This window comes from Trichosurus vulpecula, chromosome 1, assembly GCF_011100635.1.
Source record: "Trichosurus vulpecula isolate mTriVul1 chromosome 1, mTriVul1.pri, whole genome shotgun sequence".
Taxonomy (NCBI): domain Eukaryota; kingdom Metazoa; phylum Chordata; class Mammalia; order Diprotodontia; family Phalangeridae; genus Trichosurus; species Trichosurus vulpecula.
The window spans coordinates 440,700,559-440,720,924 of NC_050573.1; the positions used below are offsets into that span (position 1 = coordinate 440,700,559).

The following is a 20,366-nucleotide window of genomic DNA, read 5'->3' on the forward strand; positions in this document are numbered from 1 at the left end:
TGAGTTGACTATCTTTGAAGAAAGGCCGAGGAACATGGATGCAAAAAACTTGATTGAAAGCTTCAAAGTGGATCTCACCTGTTTCATATGCTCAGGCTATTTCACTGACCCAGTGATTGTCAAATGTGGCCACACCTTCTGCAAAGAGTGTCTTCTCAGTTACTGGGAGAAAGACCATCCACGAACCTGCCCGACTTGCAAGGCGATCATTGCATTTGGAGACTTTTCCTACGACAGGAAGCTGCAGAGTCTAGCTATCATTGGCAAGATGCTTAGACCTTACTTACTGCAGAGCATCAGAGACCTGACTACCTGTGAGAAACACAGGAAAGAAGAGACCTTGTTCTGTGAGGAGGACAACAGACTCTTGTGTGGGCCTTGCTTTTTAACCGGAGAGCACAAGGAGCACACAGTTCTTCCCTTGGAAAAGGCTGCTGGTCAGTGCATGGAGAAGCTCCAGGCAACTTGGAACATTTTAAAGAGGAAGAAGGAGGAATTTCAATCACAATTGAAAGGTGAGAAAGAGAAAGAAATATTGTGGCAGGTAGAGAGCCCGAATCTCAAAGACATGGTTCTCTATGAATATGAGAAAATGCACCGGTTCTTCTTGGAGGAAGAACAGTTACAATTGCAAAGACTGGACAAGGAAGCAGGAGACAACTTGGCAGCTGAGGAGAGCAAGGCCAGCCAGTCCCAAGAGGACCTCAATCTGCCAATAAAGCTAGAGCAGCAGCCTGTGGAAATGCTCAAGTTGGAAGGCCAGGCTATGAAACAGTCCATTAAGTCTGAATTTGAGAAAAAGCACCAGTTCTTGTCAGAGCAAAAACAGCTCCATTTGCAAAGACTAGACCAGCAAGTAAAAGACAGCTTGGTAAAGTTTGAGGAGAACAAGGCAAAAATCACCCAACACCTCCATAATCTGCAAATGGCCTTGTCAGAAACAGAGAAAAAATTTGAGAAACTTCCCATTGAAATGCTCCTGGATGCGAAAGGCATATTGGAAAGGAATGATGAGCTACTTCTTCATATTCCAATGGTCTCTTCACCCAGATGGTCCACCTACCCTATCCCTGGCATGGCAGAAATGCTGCTGACTTTCCACAGGGAAATAACTCTGGATCCTGAAACAGCCAATCCTCATCTCATCGTGTCTGATGATTTGAAGAGTGTCGAATATGTTTCTGTCCCACAGGATGTGCCTGACGACTCAGAAAGATTTAATTTTTCTCCCTGTGTCTTGGCTACTCAGAGCTTCACCTCGGGGAAACACTATTGGGAAGTTGAAGTAGGGAATAAATCAGGGTGGGAACTGGGCATCTTTAAAGAATCAATCAGAAGGAAGGGCAATGTCCATGACTTTTCTAGGGATAGATGTACCCTTGTATCCTGGGGATTCAAAAATTACTTTTTCTCCTGGTATTCATATACTAAATCTGTTTTTGTAGACCGACCTATTCATAAGGTGGGTATTTTCCTTGATTATGAAAGAGGGCATGTAGCATTCTATAATGCTACAGATGGAACTCTGATCTACAGTCAACCAAATGATGTTTTTCAAGGGCCTCTTTGCCCTGTCTTCTTTCTTTGCTGCACAAAGGGGAAAAGCCCTTCTGGACCTCTACGTATCTGCCCCAGGAGGAACTAGTAGAATACTGAAAATGATGTTAATGACTAAAATGAGATTTTCAGATATAAGCAACTAAAAACAATCCCCCAAATCACTTTCCATCCATTAGAACCTATGTGGAATATATCAAAGTTATGTATCATTATCTAAACCAATAACATAAATTCTGTCTTATTTATGCTGTGTAAAAAAAAAAAAAGAATGTAAGTTCCTCGAGGGCAGGGACCATCCTTCTTTCTTTTTGTTTGTATTTGTAACCCCCAGTGCTTAACATATTGACTGGTACATAGTAAGTGCTTATTAAATGCTTATTGCCTGACTGTCACCCATCAGGTTGCTTCTTTGGCAGACTGAGGACTAGGTAACATTCTGTTCTTTCAGATCTATAACTTTTGCTGGGGAAGATCCTGTTGACAAAGTCTTAGGAGTGGGGAGCCCCAAGGCCACCTGTGGCCCTCTAGGTCCTCAAGTGCAGCCCTTTGACTGAATCCAAACTTCACAGAACAAATCCCCTTGAGAAAAGGACTCTTCTCAGCAATACAAGGTTCAAAGACAACTCCAAAGGACTCATGATGGAGAGACCTATCTACATCCAGAGAAAGAACTATGGAGTCTGAATGCAGATTGAAGCACACTTTATGCTCGCCTTTTTTTTTTTCATTTGTTTTTTTTCTTTTGCCATTTTTTTTGGTTTTGTTTCTTCTTTCTCATGATTCATTCCATTGGTCATAATTCTTCTTTACAACTTGACTATTGTGTAAATAGGTTCAATGAGAAGTTATATGTAGCAGAGGGAGGGGAAGAAAATCTGGAACTCAAAATTATGTGGAACTGAGTGTTGTAAACTAAAAATAAAAAAATCTCAAAAAAAATGATACATCTCTGGACTATTGGTGTGAAATGTTGTTTATACTATCAGACATGATCAACATTCTCGGTAATGCTAAGCTGCTTTTTTTTTTCTTTTAATATTTTTATTGCAAGGGCTACATGACTGGTGGCTGCATAGCGGAGAGGGCAATGATATATTTAGAAATGAATGTGTTGTAACAATAAAATACATCAATTAACATCAAAATGCTATTTGACTGACCTCGTGATAAAGCTCCTACCACCCCTAAACAACACTGATCCCTCTCACCAACACACACACACACTTCAAAACTCTTAGATTAGGACTTAATTATTTATATATGCCCAGGTGTTTAATGCTTATGTCAGGGGGTTGGGGTTGCGGGGGATAATATCCCAGCTGAATTTCTCTGAAAGCAGATGCTTGGTTAGGACTAGATAAAGATAGCAGACGTGAATGATCAAGGTTATTACATTCAAATCCTTTTCTGAGATCATGTCTGAAACCAAACATACAGCAGCAGCCTCACAATAAGAGGAGAGGAAGGAGCTCAGTGACCAGAAGAAGAGCATAAACTCTGGCTTTACAAATACTCATGAGACTTGCCTGATTGGACAGAAAGAATCTGGCCACAGTCTGAGACCAACGACAGTCTGGATTTCATCACTGTTAGAATGTAGGGGTTGACTTGTGTGAGGACACCAGCATTACACTCAAAAAAGAGGAGCCATCGGTAGCAACAGAGCACACAAAGCAGTCATTGGACTTGGAGGAATTGCTTTGGATGGATGACAAATCAGTCTGTGCCAGGAGAGAAGAATCTACATATCCACTAGGTGGCAGCAGAAAATCACTATTGGAAAGTTGATGCTTGCATTGGCAAAACCATGACCAGGGCAAGTAGAAAGTATAGAATCTAGAGTCTAGATTCTTCTGATGACAGCCTTAAGCCCTAAGACTTAAAACCAAACCAAACCAAAACCCTCTTAATTCCCATGACTTAAAGAAAAAGGATTTTCTTTAGTGAATTAGCATAGGTCTCAGAAGGAGCAGGTGAGGAAGGATGAAGGCAGTGAGAAGCAGGTATCTTGGTTCCTTTCCCAGAAGCAGCATAGTGTTTTGGAAGGAGTACTCAATCTGGAGTCAACTTGGATTTGAATCCCAGCTCTGGCATTTACTTATTAGGTAGAAAACTTAGCCAACTTACAGTGATGTAGTGGATACAGTGTCAGGCCTGGAGTCAGGAAAACTCATCTTCATGAGTTCAAATCTGGCCTCAGACACAGCCTAGATGTGTGACCCTGGGCAAGTCACTTAACCCACCTTGCCTCAGTTTCCTCATCTGTAAAATGAACTGGAGAAGATCTTCACCAAGAAAACCCCAAATAGGGTCATGAAGAGTCAGACATGATTGAAAAATGACTCAACAACAACAAACAAACTTAACCAAGTCACAATGTTCATGGCCTTCAGGTTCCTCATTTATGAAGTAGGGAGATTAAATTTTATACTAACTTTGTAACAGATAGGTAGGACAGTTTTAAACACAAACATGGTTCAGTCACACACTGATAGGAAAACAATGAACTAAGTCATAACATGTACCTATAGTTTCAAGGATGTTTGACAGAAGTCCTGCTATGGAGGAGGGTTTGGGTAGATCTTGCCCTGGGAGAGGCATGAAGAGGGTTGTTGTGAGGTCAGAGGAGCACAGATACAGAACTGGAATGGATCTCCAAGGCCCTGTTTGAGCCCAAACCCCTTCATGTTACAGATGAGGAAACTGAAGCCCAACAAGGTTAAGTGACCTGGCCAGGATAACACAGGTAGTCAGCATTAGAAGTGGGATAGGAACCAAGGTTCTCTTGACTCTAGACCCTGCATTCAGATGAAGAATAAAGCTTTATATAAATGTGAGCTCATATTTTTACTATGATTTCACTAGTAATGCTGTATTCTTTCCACAAAGAGGTCCAGCATACAAGCAGGAAAGACCTTTCCATTTTCTCAGTTTAGTTACAGGAGATCTGCCATCCCACTCATTCATTACATGAGGATCAAGGAAGTAGAACTTCCCTGATTCCCCTGCTCCCCTCATGGAAGGAAAGTAAATAAATATTTGGGGGCAAAGGGAGGAGAAGTTTGAGATGCTTATGGAGAGAATATCCATTACAGGGATGGAGGGAATAAATATTTATATAGTGCCTACTATGTGCCAGGGACTGTGCTACTAATATTATTAATATTAACTAATATTAATATACTAATGAGTGAAATAATATAGTAATGAATAATAAAAGAATAATAAATAAATAAACTAATATTAACTATTATTAACCCGTTTGATCCTCACAACAATCCTGAGAGTTAGGTGCTATTGTTACTCCCATTTTATAGTTGGGGAAACTGAGGCAGACAGAGGTTAAATGAAAACCTTGTGGCTTAGTTCACTGTCCCCCAATTAGTGTGTAACTGGACTGTTTGTGTTTAAGACTGTCCTACCCATCTGCTACAGAGTGTTTCATAGGACTTGATTAAGTGTATACCATATTTCCCCATGTATAAGACGCACCCTTTTCGAAAAATTTGGGGTCTAAAAGCTGGGTGTGTCTTATACAGTGGTTGTAGATTTTTTTTGCTTGCATGTCCCGCTTTTTCACGCTTGTTGTCTTTGTGCTCGTTGTTTCGCGTTCGTTACCAGTATTTTGGGTTACGTTTTGCCACATTCTGCCCAGAAATGGCTCAGAAAAGATTTTCATACAGTGCTGAATTCAAGTTAAGAGTGATCCAGTTTGCAAAAGTGAATGGAAATCGTGCTGCTGAACGTAAGTTTGGTCCTCCTGCAACTGAGAAAACAATCCAAGACCGGCTACGTGAAGAAGAACCCCTACTGAAAACGCCACAGCAGAAGAAGGCCATGAGAGGCAAGTCAGCAAAATGGCCCGATTTAGAGAGGGAACTGAAGATGTGGATTGAAGAGCAAAGGGCAATTGGAATTCCTGTGTCCACAAAGGTGGTTCAGCATGAGGCAAGAAGAATTGCTGATGAAAAAGAAGTTACTGATTTCAAAGGAGGGCACAACTGGTGCTTCAGGTTAATGAAACGGAATGGACTAAGCATGTGTACATGCACCGGACTTGCCCAAAAGATGCCTGAAAGCTATGAGCAGATGAATAAAACTTGAGGTCAATAACTTTATGTAATACATTTTTTTTTTCAAATTTCAGGTCCCAAAATTAAGGTGCATCTTATATATGGGGAAATATGGTAGCAATGATTGATTTTTGACTTAGAGTCAATACAAGAACATGTATTAAACCCTGACTCTAAAGGTAAAATAAGACCTCCTCTCAAAGAAATAATATGTGCACAAATAATGATAGCACCCAGGAAAGTGTGGTTTATATAAAGGAGAGGCCCAAAAAACATTCACTGAGAGTGAGAGATAACTTCCACTGGGGACGAAGGGAGGGAATCATTTCAGGTTTCGTGGAGGATGAGTTGGAACTTGAAAGAGGGGACAAATTTCAATAGTCAAAAATCAAAGGGGAGAGCATGCCATTGCAGTGGCATTTTGGATGGTCTCTGACTCTTAAATCTCTCTTCACTCCAGTCCATCCTGTACTTAGCTATCAAAGTGATCTTCCTAAAATGCAGGTCTGACCATGTCCTTCCCCTATTCAATAAACTCCACTGGAAAGGACTCGGCAGCCATCACACCAGAGGTACTAGTCTTCCCTGAACACACCCTATGGGTGTATACATTATATATATATATATATATATATAATTCCATATATTATATATGTATATGTATATATATCTATATATGATATTCCAAAGGCATATAAACATCAGTAGACTGCTACATCCATCTTTGATTTTTCAGAGATGGCCAAATGACCATCCTTTTATCAATTACTCACTAGCCATCATTAATAAAATGAAGAATTACCCAGAAAAAAATAAACTCCAGTTAATCCTTCATTATACCTTCAGGATCAGATATAAAACCCTCTTTTTAAAGCCCTTCATAACCCAGCCTCCTCATACCTTTCTAATCTTCCACATACTACCTACCATCCAGTGACAATGGCTTGCTTGCTGTTCTTTGTACAAGATATTCCATGTCCTTGATACTGAGTTTTTTTAAAATAAGCTTTATTGATGTATTTTTTTTATATCACCATAGTTTCCCCCTTTTGCTTCTCTCTCTCCCCCTCTCAGAGAACCATTCCATATAACAAATAGTATTTAAGATAAAAAAAGAAAAAAGGGAGAGAAAAAATCAGTATAATTTATCAATAAATAGAAAAAAAATCTGAAATATGTATAATGTGTAATACCAGTGAACCTCCCACCTCTGGAAAGGGCTGGGGTATGGGAATGTCTTCTCATATTTCTTTTTTTAGACTCTGTACATTTTCATTGGCTGTCCCCCATGTCTGGAACATTCTCCTTCCTTGTCTCCATGTCCTGGCTTCCTTCAAATCCCAACTAAAATCCTGCCTTCTGCAAGAAGCCTTCCTTATCTCCTTTAATTCTAGTGCCTTCCCTCTGCTGATCACTTTCAATTTATCCTGTCTATATCTTGTTTGTATGTAGCTGTTTACTTGTTATCTTCCCTATTAGACTGTGAGCTCCTTGAGGGCAGGCACTATCTTTGCCTTCCTTTGTATTTTCAGTGCTTAGCACAGTGGCTGGCACATAGTAGGTGCTTAATAATGCTTACTCACTATTATATCATATGAAATCATTAGAGGGACAGTTTCAGAGGAGCCTGAAAATGGATGCAAAGTGAAGTGAGCAGAACCAAGGGAACAATTTACACGGTAACAACAGAACAATTTTGAAAGGGTCTCTAATCAACACAATGAGAAGCCATGATTCCAGAGTATCAGTGGTGAAGAATGTTATCCATCTACTGAGAGAGAGGAGAAATGGACTCAACTGGTCACAGAATCATAGACCTAGATCTGGGAAGAATTTTGGAAGTTATCCTCATGAAGGACATAACTAAAACCATAGGGATACAGGAGATCAACAATGGAGAGGGTGTGGACAGAAGAGAAGCGGATTCAGTTAAGTCTTGTGGAATACCTTATGTTAAGGGGGAAGAGAGGGGGGAAAAGAAACAGTAGAGGAGATTGAGAAAGAGGGGATATCCTTGGCATGGGCTATAGTAGGAGCTTCTTGACTCAGTTTCTCCATTGTGCTATTTCCTTTCTGGACAGAAAATTTCCCCACCGGGTTAATCCTGAGCCTGTCTTTGATACCTTCTGGAGCTTTAATACATGTCAGATATGTCAAATGTGTCTCATGCTGTAGCAACAATTCGCTAGCAGCAGCTGTAGCTGTGCAAAACCAACAACAACTAGCACACAGAAGGTGGCTAACACAGGTTCTTTCATCTGCTTTACTAAGGAAAGCAACATTAAGGGGTTAACAATCTTACTTTAATCCAACATACAAATATCATTCACTTAGTTCAAGAGGAAAAGCCAGCAACCTGAACTTCAGAGTAAATACAAACAAATTACAAACACGCATAATATAAACAGACCAAATCACAATTCCTGGTTACCAGGAAAGCATCTACATGTGGGTTTACAAGTTGGGGGCGGGCTCTTGAAACAGCTGCCCAGAGTCCCACGCCACTCTTCCATTGATTGAGAGCCCCAAGGGAGAACGCCAACCTCTGGGTTTACATATCTTATTCAGGGTCAAAGGGTGTCACAATGTGCGACTCAAACCCATGTGACCTGAAAGCGTCACAAACCTGGGACTGAAACCCACGTGGCCTAAAAGCCACTGGCATCACAAACATGCCACTTAAATGCAAACCAGGCTTTCCTTTGATGCAAGGAGGTCATCAAAGACTCCTAATTTAATCAAAGAAAGAAAGGCTGGACTCATCAAGGGCACTTGATTAAATAAGTACTCTAAAAGAGAAAACAGTAAAAAAGTCCCACCTTAATTAATATTATACATGCTTGTCAGTTATGACTCATGTCTGGAATCAAACAGAGCTAAGGTAGTTTTTCCCTGTTGTGGTATATGACAGATCAGTTTGTGCCCTTGAGGGGATGATTCTTGATATTATAATAATTAGGTCTCCCCTTTTCCTTCCATAGCAAATCTCTATTATCAGGGTGGTGAGCAACAGAAATTTTGTACGTGCAACACCTAATCTATTAATTAATTAATACTGTAACATCTGAGTTACTATAATAGCATGCAAGTATGAAAAATCTTACAATTTTAATCTGTATTTGTTTCAGATTATAATAAAGGAATGATATCCTCCTAAAGGGTGAATTAGACAAAGTAACAAGATACAGATGTAATGTAAAAGTTTTTTAATTAATGGAATAGTAAACTTTGAGAAAGCAATTAAGATTAGACTATTTTTTGTAAGAAATATATATATATGTGTGTATATATATTATATATATATGTGTGTATATATATATTATATATATATATATGTATATGATTGACTACCAAAACTATTTAGCAGGGAGATTCAGGCTTTGAATATGTTTGAGTAATAAGTTCTCAAAATTGGATTAAGGATTTTACATATAAATATTGTATTGGTAATTATAAAAAAAAGGGAAATTTTTTCCCAATTTAAATTATCTGTATGATAATTTTAAAAGACAGAAGGGTTCATTTTACAAGTTAGATCTTCATGCTTTTTTAAAATTCTTATTGCGGGTACAGGGTTTAAGTAAAGAGAGAAACAACAAGTGGTATATAAAAACTGAAATTCTCTGAAGTTTCAGGTTTGGAAAACCAAATTTAAGAGATTATACTAAATTGAATTAAGTCTTATTACTGGCAGATTTTAGCAAAATTAGCTGGGAATTTCTACAAGTGACTTATAAGCAGTGAAGCAGAGTCCCTCTCAGAGATACCCTGAGGATGAGTCCTATTCCAGAATGTCCAAGAGAAGATATTTCCAGGGACCAGACAACTACATGGGACATCTGGGACTCAAGACAAAAACTGATGATTAAACGAACATTGGGAGTGGGCTACTAAGATACAAAATTTGATGTTATTTAATATTGATGATCATCTTTGCATTGCTTTGGCTGTTTGTTTCATGGTGTTTATGTTTGCTGAGTTTTCTTAGTTACCTTGGTGACATGTAAATCTCTCCTCTCAAAACTAATCCATTGTGAGTCCTCTAAGTAGTTTGATCTGTAGCCTGATTTGCATAATTCTGGCTATGAATGTATGAAAATCTATAGATTTGGCTTATAAATAAATGATCAATGCAAGGAGTGGGCTGGCTCCTCTCTCATAAATCCAAAGGGAGGAATTGAGTGAACTATACTGACTCCATCTTGTGACTCAATTCTGGAGCTAGCTCAGTTCCTTTTCTATTCAATTATGGGTCTAATCCAATTTCTGTCTTGTGAGAAAACTTTATTCAATGATGGAAATTTTGAGAAAACTTTATTACATTGCTTGAACCGAACCCTGCATGGCCAGGAAGCTGGGTCACCTCTACCTGTAGTTTAGAGACCCTTAACTAAGGACCTAGGTTATGCGGACCAGAAACTCAGGCAGATCCAAAGATTGACACAAGGAGTTTTCTCACAATTAAATAGCTCAAGTGACCAATATGTCTTATCTGAAAACTGGTTCTATATTGGTCAACCAGTTTTTGTTTCCATGTTCCTTTGATTGAATATAGACACTTGGCAGTGAGACACCTCCTTTTCTGATTTCAGGAAATTGCCCTTGTTTGCTCTCCCCTCCCTGATTTGGAAAGCCCCTAATCTTTCCTCTAACTAGAAATCAGATTACCAAATTATACGTCCTGTTTTGTATCCTGCTTATCGTTATCTTTTAATGCATAAAAATATCTGTCTCCCTCTGTTTTCAGGGTCCAGCGCCAAGCTGAGGAGATCCAATCCTGATTTGTTATGCATTTGCCATGCATTGCTTAATAAATAGATATGCTCTAAAGCTTACACTTTTTTCGGATTCCACCCATCACAATATGATCTTTGTTCAGCCATTCCCCAGTTGGTGAGCACTGCTATAGTTTCCAGTTCTTTGACTCTACACAAGAGCTGCTAGAAATAGTTGTGTACATATAAGTCTATCCATATTTTCTTCCACCTTTTTGCCGCATAGTGCCCCATCCTCTCTTCTATATTAACAATATTATCTTCGTCTTCCAGATGAGAAAACTGAGACTCAAAGAACTGATTTGTTCCAAATTACATCGTGGCTCAGTTGTCGTAGAAGCATATTAAAACCTCCTTTTTCAGTTTGACCAGAAATATCGATATAATATTTCTCTGGTCTAAAAGCCCTTTCCAAACTTGCCTCTTCCTGCCTCCCTCAAAGGTGCGTTGAAGGCCAAAGAGTTTTCTTACGAAATGGAGTAATGGTAGAAAACAAAGTTTAACAAAGAGGCACTTGCAGTTAGATAATGCAGCTCAGTGGAAAGGGTACTGGACCTGAAATCAGGAAGACCTAAGTTCAAATCCCACCTTAGAAACTTACCTACTGATTGCATGACCCTGGACAAGTCAATTAACCTCTATTTGCCTCAGTTTCCCCTGAGGGAAATGGGGATAGCACCTACTTCACAGAATTGTTGGGAAGATAAAAATGAGGATTTTAAGTGCTTCGTAAACCCCAAAGAATCTAATATAATATATTAGCTATTGTTATTATTGAGATCGCTGCCTTCTCCATCCCCTGAAACTATTGGTCTATGAGCCATTCTTATTTATTCAGAAAGGGAAGAGATCTTTTCCATCCTTGGGGGAGTAGCTAAGGAAGAAATCTATTAGTGATTATCGTTCTGGAATGTTAATCCCAAACTGCATTTCAACATAACCTTCTCCTTGTTCGAGCTTCCTGTAAATGTTACATCAAAGAGGGGGAGAGATGTCCAAAAATATGGTAGAACCATGCCAATTTCAGCATATCTATCTCTAAACTAGAGATCACTTGGATTTAGATTAAGATCAACTTAAATTAAACTGTTTCTAGTAGATATGTCTAAAATGAAGAGCATAGAATCAAGAATTTTTTCCTCAACAGTGGCAGAACTAGACTTTAAACCAAATCTTCTTCATCTAAGATCAGTGGTCTTTCCAGACACTATTAATAAAAAAAGATATTTACCAAGCAGACCACAGCAGTTCCATAGAAACCATAATGGTCAATTATAGAAACCAGCACTTCTGACCGACCTTGGAGATCATGAATTTCCAATGACTGACATATTTGCAGTACTATTATTCCATAACATACTGAAATGAATTGCAAAACATTCCATACACAAATATATTCCCCAAATACAAGCAAATAAATTAGAATTCAGTAGCCAGAAAGTATTTTACTGCTCTTAAATCCTTTGTGGAAACTTATTTTTGGAGGGGGGAAGGCAGGGCAATTGGGGTTAAGTGACTTGCCCAAGGTCACAGAGCTAGTAAGTGTGTCAAATGTTTGAGGCCAGATTTGAACTCAGGTCCTCCTAACTCCAGGGCTGGTGCTCTACTCACTGCACCACCTAACTGCCCCTATGGAAACTTTTAAGCATCAGACTTAACCCACTGCAAAATTATTACAGTCTACTGGAGGAACCCTTTCCAAAGATTGAAGCCCTCCCTCAGAAAGCTCTTATCAGCAGCCAGTGAACACCTGGGTCAAAGACATAATCAGTATAGAATTTTAGGGAACATTAATTTGTTCCACAATAATCTGAATCCAAAGAATTAGGAGCTACATTTCAATGAAGTCATTATGCTGAATTTTCTATAAATGAATAAACCAAAAATAACTCCTCAAATCCCAAGAAAAGTAAACATTTGACATCCCTATATGGGGTGATACATGGGATAGGGAAATAAATGCTTGTACTTCTTTAATGAGTCTCACCAAATATTTCTCCCTGTTGGCAAAGCATTTAAGCTGGAAGGGTATTTTGAAAACCTCCAGTCCAGAAACCCCATTTTCCAGATGAGAAAACAAAGGTCTATATAAGTTAACTAAACCATTAGTCTCAATGCAGACCGAAGCATGCTACTTTTCATGTTTTTTTTTTCTTTTGATCTGTTTCTTCTTTCACAATATGACTAATAGGGAAATATGTTTTACATAACTGCACATATATAACCGATATCAAATTGCTTGTTGTCTTTGTGGGGAGGAGAGAGAAAATTTGGAACTCAAAATTGTTTAAAAAAATGAAAAATTGTCTTTACATGTAATTGGGGAAATGATAAAATACTATTTTAAAAAAGTTAAACCATTTATCCAGGGTCTCATGATCAGTTTGTGGAACAGCCAAGACTAGACCTAGTTATGTGTGATTCCTAGCCCAGTCAATACTCTTTCCACTAAATTTTATTGGGAAAAGCAGAGTGGAAGCTCTGGGACTCATCTGCCCCAGAAGGGTCAGGGTATGACTGTGAAACTTAGATACAGATCCTAGAGGAGAAAATGGCATGTTGAAAGGGTGTGTGTGTGTGTGTGTGTGTGTGTGCGTGCAATCGTGCATGTGTGTGCATGTGTGTGCATGTGTGCGTGTGTGGGTGCATGCGTGCATGCCCGCATATGCGTGTGCAAATTTCTCAGTGGGAATGCAGTTCTTCCCAATTTGGAGTGAAATGAGCACATGGCAAATGGTATAATGAATTGCCTGTGCTTTACAATGCTGTCACCCCAAGAATGGGATATTTGGGGGCATATAGGTTCTTCTTTTGCTAAGGGTAATGCTTAGAGTAAAACAGTCAAATGCCTGTTCATGGGAAGTAAAGGAGAGAGAAAATGTAATAGGAGCCTAGATTTAAACCTGGAAGGAACCTTAGAGGTTATCTATTCCATTTTACAGATGAGGAAACTGAGATTCAGAAAGGTTGTGACATGTCCAAGGTCACACATGTACATGACAAAGTCGGGATTCGAACCCATGTCTTCTGATGAGGTATGTCCAAGGAACACACATGGAAGCCAGAGGTCTCTCTATTATACAACCTTCCACCCAGTAAGGAAGGGTTGTTTTCCCTACTGCACATAGGAACACCAAATATTTAATTATGCATCTTTTGGAAAGCTATGACCCTTATACAAATGGCTTGAAAATAGTAGAAACTCAATAAAGGTCAATTGATTTAGGCTGAATAAAAGCAAAGAGATGAATGAATGAGTGGAGAGAACAGAATAATTCACAACAGACACAAATGGAGAAAACACATCATCTGTGGCATTCTCCTCATCTCCTAAAATTAGATTCTAGATAATAACAAGAAGACCTCGAATCTACATAGCACATTCCTTCCAAAGAGCCCATATTATTCTCATTTTTCTTTATAATTTTCTGGTGATATAGGTATTGTAATGACTATTTGGTAACTGGAATGGCTGGTTCAGGTCACATGGCTCAGCTCTCAGCCAATTGGCTGAGTTTAGAATCTGGTTATTGTAATATTACACAGACTTGTATCAGTCAGAATGGTGATAATCACAGCATTAGTGCCTCCTTTTAGAGCCATCCCTGGGCCATGATGAATTGAATCCATTTCACTATTTTTTTTTAAAGCAGCACTATAACTATCCATTTTTGCACTCCAGGCAAGAAGCACAAAATACACTCTTAATTGAGGTGGTGAGTATGAGTGGCAGAGACCCCAGAAACTGTGAGTCTGTTTTTGAGGTGGAAGTAGGGAACAGGGCAGGGCCAGTTGGAAGCTCACTTAAGAGATGGCCACTTGGAGGAAGAGACCATCATCTCTTTTTAGAAGACTTCATGTGGAAGCTTGCTCACTCCACTCCATCCTTCACTCAGCTATCAAAGTGATTTTTCTAAATTAAACTCCAGTGGCTCCGCATCACCTCAAGGATCAAATATAAAATCCTCAGTTTGGTTTTTAAAGCCATCCATAAGCTGGCTCCCTCCCACCTTTGAGGTCTTCCCTCCACATGCTCTAGGATCCCTTAGCACAAGACACTCCATCTCTGGCCTCTGAGAATTTTCCCCCATGGCTGTCCCTCCTGTCTGGAACTCTCCCCCCTTCCCCATTTCCACCTCCTGGCTCCACTGGCTTCCTTAAAAACTCAGCTAAGATTCTACATTCTGTAGGAAGCTTTTCCTGGTTCGCCCTTAATGCCTTTCTTCTGAGATTATCTACAATTTACTGTTATTTCCCCATGTATAAGATGCACCATTTTCCAAAAAATTTGGGGTCTAAAAACTGGGCGCATCTTATACAGTGGTTGTAGTTTTTTTTTTTTTGCTTGCATTTCCCGCTTTTTTGCACTTATTTTTGCACTCATTGTTGTAGATTTTTTTTACTTGCATTTCCCGCTTTTTCACGCTTGTTGTGTTTGTGCTCATTGTTTCGCATTTGTTACCGGTATATTAGGTTACATTTTGCCACGTTCTGCCCAGAAATGGCTCAGAAAAGATTTTCGTACAGTGCTGAATTCAAGTTAAAAGTGATCCAGTTTGCAAAAGCGAATGGAAATCGTGCTGCTGAACATAAGTTTGGTCCTCCTCCAACTGAGAAAACCATCCAAGACTGGCTACAGGAAGAAGAAACCCTATTGAAAACGCCATAGCAGAAGAAGGCCATGAGAGGCAAGAGTGAAGAAACCAACTGTAGGAGAAGTTTGTACCAGGGTGAAAAGATCCTGGGATAATATCAAGATTGAGATCGTTGTCAAGTCATTTAAGAAGCGTGGCATTTCAAATGCCATAGATGGAACTGAGGACGAGGCAATATGTGAAGACAGTGATTCGTCATCAAACACAGATGAGGACAAGCTAATGGATGGGAGTTTTGACAGTGATGAGGAGTTGTATGAATTTTATGATGAATAAAACTTGAGTTCAATAACCTTATGGAATACATTTTTTTTTTCAAATTTTGGGCCCCCAAATTAAGGTGCGTCTTATACATGGGGAAATATGGTATTCTGCATACCTCGTTTGTACATAGTTCTTTGCACGTTGTCTCATTAGACTGTCAACTCCTTGAGGGGAAGGACGGATTTTGTCTGTCTTGATAACCCTAGTGCTCCACACAATGCCTGGCACGTAGTAGGTATCAATAAATGACTGTTGTGGGTGATGGTGTTTGAGCTGAGTTTTGAAGGAAGCTGGGGGTTCTAAGAAGTAGAGGTGAGGAAGGAGTGTTCTTTCAGTTATGGGGGGACACAAACATTTCCAAGATCATCCACTCACCAAGAACCGGGTCTGTTCAATCATCCCCCCACCCTTTTCTGCATTCTTTTCCCATAAGGGGAACTCCTGTAGACTCAGTCAATTAATCAACATTTATTAAGTACCTACTATGTGCCAGACACTGCGCTAAGAGTAAATTGTGCCAGTCAAATGTTGTACCTGTCACCACAACTCTCATATGTTGGAATAGCTTTATGGGACTCAGCATCAGGGTGCACCAGACCCCAGTCTCACCGGCTAGACAGAAATAGGAGTTTCCTCCTTCCATACAATACCTTCCTTTCCAAATCACCCTCACCCATGTTCCCTAAGTTGAGTTTCACCCCAAAAGACATCCTGGATCTTCTAAGTATCTTGCATCTGAAGGTTTGAAATGAACAGCACCCCCCTGCCCCCCCACCCATTGAGCACGTGCACTGACTCAGTTCCATGGCATAGTAGGAAGAGTGCGGGACTTGGAATCAAGAGGACCTAGATTCAAATCCTGCCTTTGATACTTAACTTCTTGTGTGACATTGGGCAAGTCTCTGAGAGCTTCAATTACTTTAAGAGGCTGGGTGGTACAGTGGAAAGAGGTACTAGCTCTGGAGTCAGGGGTTCTGGGTTCAAATCCTGCTTGTAATGCTGACTACCTAGATGACAGGTACGTGGTGCAGTGGATAGAGTATCAGGCCTGTGACCCTGGGCAAGTCACTTAACCCTATTTGCCTCAGTTTCCTTATCTGTAAAAGAAGATGAAGAAGAAAATAGAAAACCACTCTGGTATCTATGCCAAGAAAAACCCCAAAAGGGGCCACAGAGAGTCAGACGCGACAGCAAACCTGAACCTAAATGACCTTAAACGCTCTCAGACTCACTTTATTCTTTACAAAAGGAGAGGGTTGACCGGATGGCCTCAATCGGAGCTCCCTTCGAGTTCAAGATCTATACTACATTCAGTCCTTGACACCAACCTCTCTGACCTCAAGCTCAATTAAGTCCAGTTCTGTATTTTATCTGATATTTAGTATCACAAAGGAAGGAAATAAGTATTTGTTACGAGCCTACTATGTGCCAAGCAATTCTCAAATATTATCTCATTCGATGTTTACAACAACCCCAGGATGTAGGTGCTATTATTATCTACATTTGAAAGATGAGAAAACTGAGGCAGACAGAGCTTAAGTGTCTGGGGCAGCCGGGTGGCTCAGTGGTGAGAGCACCAGGCCTGGAGTTGGGAAGAGCTGAGTTCAAATCTAGCCTCAGACACTCACTAGCTGGGTGACCCTGGGTAGGTCACAACCCTGTTTGCCTCGGTGTCCTCAAGACTCAGAGGTACTAGCTTTGAACTTTCAGGTGACCCAAGCTCTAAAAGCCCATCAACTTTTTGTTTTGATCTCCAACTCAGAAGGTTTGGATGTTGATTCCTTGAGCTAAATTCTCTAGAGAGAACAATGGGCACTGAGCTGAGACCAGAAATAAGCTGTAAGGATGGAATAGGCCCGGTAGCAAAAAATAGAATGCATTGGCTTTATTAGGTTCTAATGAATGCCAATTTCCACCAGCAAACTGGAAGGTGACTTAATTGCGTTATTAGTGAGGACTAGATCATTACATTTCTGGAAAGCTTCCATTTTCCAGGCCTGGACTAAAATATCCGGTAATGATGAGCTATAAGTCTTTGATGATGTAATTCCATTCTCCTACCCCCTAAGCAGTAGCTCCTAAAATCCACAGCCAGGTCATACAGGGGCAGCCAGGTGGCACAGTGTCTAGAGTCCTAAGCCTGGAGTCAGGAAAACCTGAGTAGATGCTTACTGTGTGACCCTGGGCAAGTCACTTAACCATGCTTGTCTCAGTTGCAAAATGAGCTAAGGAAGCAAATGGCAGACCACTCCAGTATCTTTGCCAAAAAACAACCCCAAACCCAAACAAACCCAAAAGGAATCATGAAGAGTTAGACATGATTGAAAAAGACTAACCAACAATAAAAACTTTGAAATAGCCTATTGCCCAGTGTGAGAGCCAATCAGAAATCCTGGGCTTCCTAGGATCACCATTTTAGGGCTAGGAGAGACCATAAAGATCTCCTAGGCCGACCCTTTCATTTTATAGCTAAAACTGGGGCTACTAGAGAGGAAATAACTTCTCAAGAATGAATAGGTAGTAATTATTAGAGGCAGAATTGGAACTCAGACCCTGTGATGGTCTTCCCACTGAACCACATTAATTCTCTTACCTTCTCATCCCACCCTATTCATTTGTTCTGGGAGGTTTTGTAGGCACTAAGATAAATACCAAACTAAGGGATTTGGATTTTATTCTGTTGGTAATGGGGAATTGTGGAAGATTTTGAGAAGGAAGGTTAGGGTCATGAAGAAAGTGGTATTTTAGAATGATTATTTTGGTAAAATATATATAATAGGAGTTCATAGTCTTCACAGACAATCCTTTTTTGCTTTGTGCACTGAAATGGTTTTGTTTGTTCAGGATAATTATGTTCATAATATAAAAGAAAATGAAAAAAAAGAAATTAAGACTGTAACCAGAGGTAACAGAGTGAACTGGAGGTGAGAAGGTGTATTGGGAACCAAGATAGGCTCTTAGCGCTCGTTCAACCAAGTGCCCTTGAAGAGTTTGGCCTTTGTTTCCTTGATTAAATTAGGAGTCTTTGATAGCCTCCTTGTTTCAAGGGAAAGCCTAGTTTACGTGAGTTTGAGGCTTTTAGACCACGTGGGTTTAAGTTGCATTTTTGTGGTGATTTTAGGTCATGTGGGTGAGTCGCATGTGTGATTCACCTTTGACCCTGAACAAGATACATAAAACCAGGGGTTGGCTTTCTTTTTTTCGGAGCTCTGAGCTGCAGCAGTAATGACTCGTGACTCTGAGTCAGCCATTGTCGAGCCCCCGGCTGAACTCAGATGTTGGTAACTATGAATTGTATTTGGTCTGTTTATAAATGTATGTTTGTAGTTTGTTTGTATTTGCTCTGAAGTTCAGGGTGCTGGCTTTTCCCCTGAACTAAGTGAATAATGTTTGTAGGCTGGATTAAAGTAAGATTGTTAACCCCTTAAAGTTGATTTCCTTAGTAAAGCAGATCAAAAGAACTCGGGCTTGCAGCGTTCTGTGAACTGGTTGTTGTTGGTTTTACCCATCCACAGCAGCTGCTAGCCGAATTGTTGAAACAGAAGGGCAAAAGAAAAGAAAGACTTGAAAAGTGGAAGAGAAAGGTCAGGATGGTGAGGTGGAGGAACATTCCTACTCAGGAGTGAAAACATTTTAACTGCAACCCAGGAAAAATCCTTCCTCCCTACTACACTCTCAATCAAAGCACAGAGAGTAATGCTGACTCTATCCAAAGGCCAATTCAGTCTTCATAGGGAGAAAACAGAAGAGTCATTTGAGACTGAGACAAGAAAAAAGGACTCTTCTCTTCACACATGCCAAATAACCTAAGAAAATGGTCTCCTTTTCTTTAAATCAATTATTCCATTGCAGAATTCATTCCATTTCCTAACTAAAAGCCCCATCCTTCAGACCCTTTTCTCTGACATGAGGTTGGAGGTCTGAATGTCTCCACCTTTGGGGAAAGATGAATAATTTTCTTTCAATAGCAATCCTTACAGAAATTGGAAATGCAGTGAGCCTTCCTCCAAACACTCTGAAAAATCCAAGTCTGGGTTCTAGACGCCTTCTTTGTGGTTGATTAATACAGACATCACGCAGACACCTGCTGACCCAATATAGGCCCTCTCTTGGGACTGATTAGCTGTTCAAATTTTTGCCCACACTCATTAGCTGGTCCAAAAGAAGCTATTAAATCCCAGTGCCTGCTGTCTTTTTATGGCCTCCACATATCCTCAGCCAGTAAACAAATTCATATTTCTAATTAACTTCTTCTTTCAGTTTCACTGCCATATTTGTTTTTGCTACCATTTACACATTCTGGCTTTATTATTGTTTTCTGAGACTCCTCTGGAACCTGCAGCTCACAAGCCAGATGTTTCCAGGTAGTTTCTGGAGACGGTGGTCTATTTGGCTAGTGCTGACACCTCTCCACCATTCCTGTGGGACCGGTTCCTCCTAAGCATACTGGCTGGTTGGAACATACCTTCTGTCCGTTGGGTAGAGTTCCACGGTGACCACATCCAGGGAGTTCCAGGCCGAAATGGTCAGGCCATTATACAGACATAGCATGCCTATCATCATGGATTCACTGGTACCAAACCACAGGAAAAAGCAGCTAATCCCAGAAAGTACCATGGAGCCACCTGATGAGAAACCACACAAAAGCAGTCATGTTTGTTTTCTCGGAGCAGGTGTACTTAGCATTCGATAACCACCACCAGCAAATCCCCAACACTTAGCCCAGTACTTGGCACACAGTAGGCTCTTTTTTGTTTATTTTAAATAATATTTTATTTTTCCCCTAATAAATGTAAAGAAAATTTGACATTCTTCGTTAAATTTTGAGTTGCCAATTCTCTCCTCTCCCTTCTCTTCCCCTACATGAGACAGCAAGTAATTTGATATATCATAGAAAACATATTTCCACATCAGTCATGTTGTGTAAGAAGACAGACACCAAAAAAGAAAAAATGCATGAAAAAAAAGAAATTCAAAATGGGTTAAAATAAGATAGCTTAAAATAAGATGAGTGCCTTAAATGGTCAAAGAGGCATTGT

At 40.0% G+C, this 20,366-nt stretch overlaps 1 protein-coding gene across 1 annotated transcript in view; it reads right to left on the reverse strand.

Moving 5' to 3' along the window:
* SV2C (synaptic vesicle glycoprotein 2C) overlaps positions 1-20,366 on the reverse strand; it is a 219,922-nt gene that overhangs the window by 13,875 nt on the left and 185,681 nt on the right. Inside the window, exon 11 of the mRNA XM_036747087.1 lies at positions 19,793-19,952. Within this exon, the coding sequence (XP_036602982.1) occupies positions 19,793-19,952 (160 nt within the window). The remainder of the gene's footprint in view (positions 1-19,792; positions 19,953-20,366) is intronic.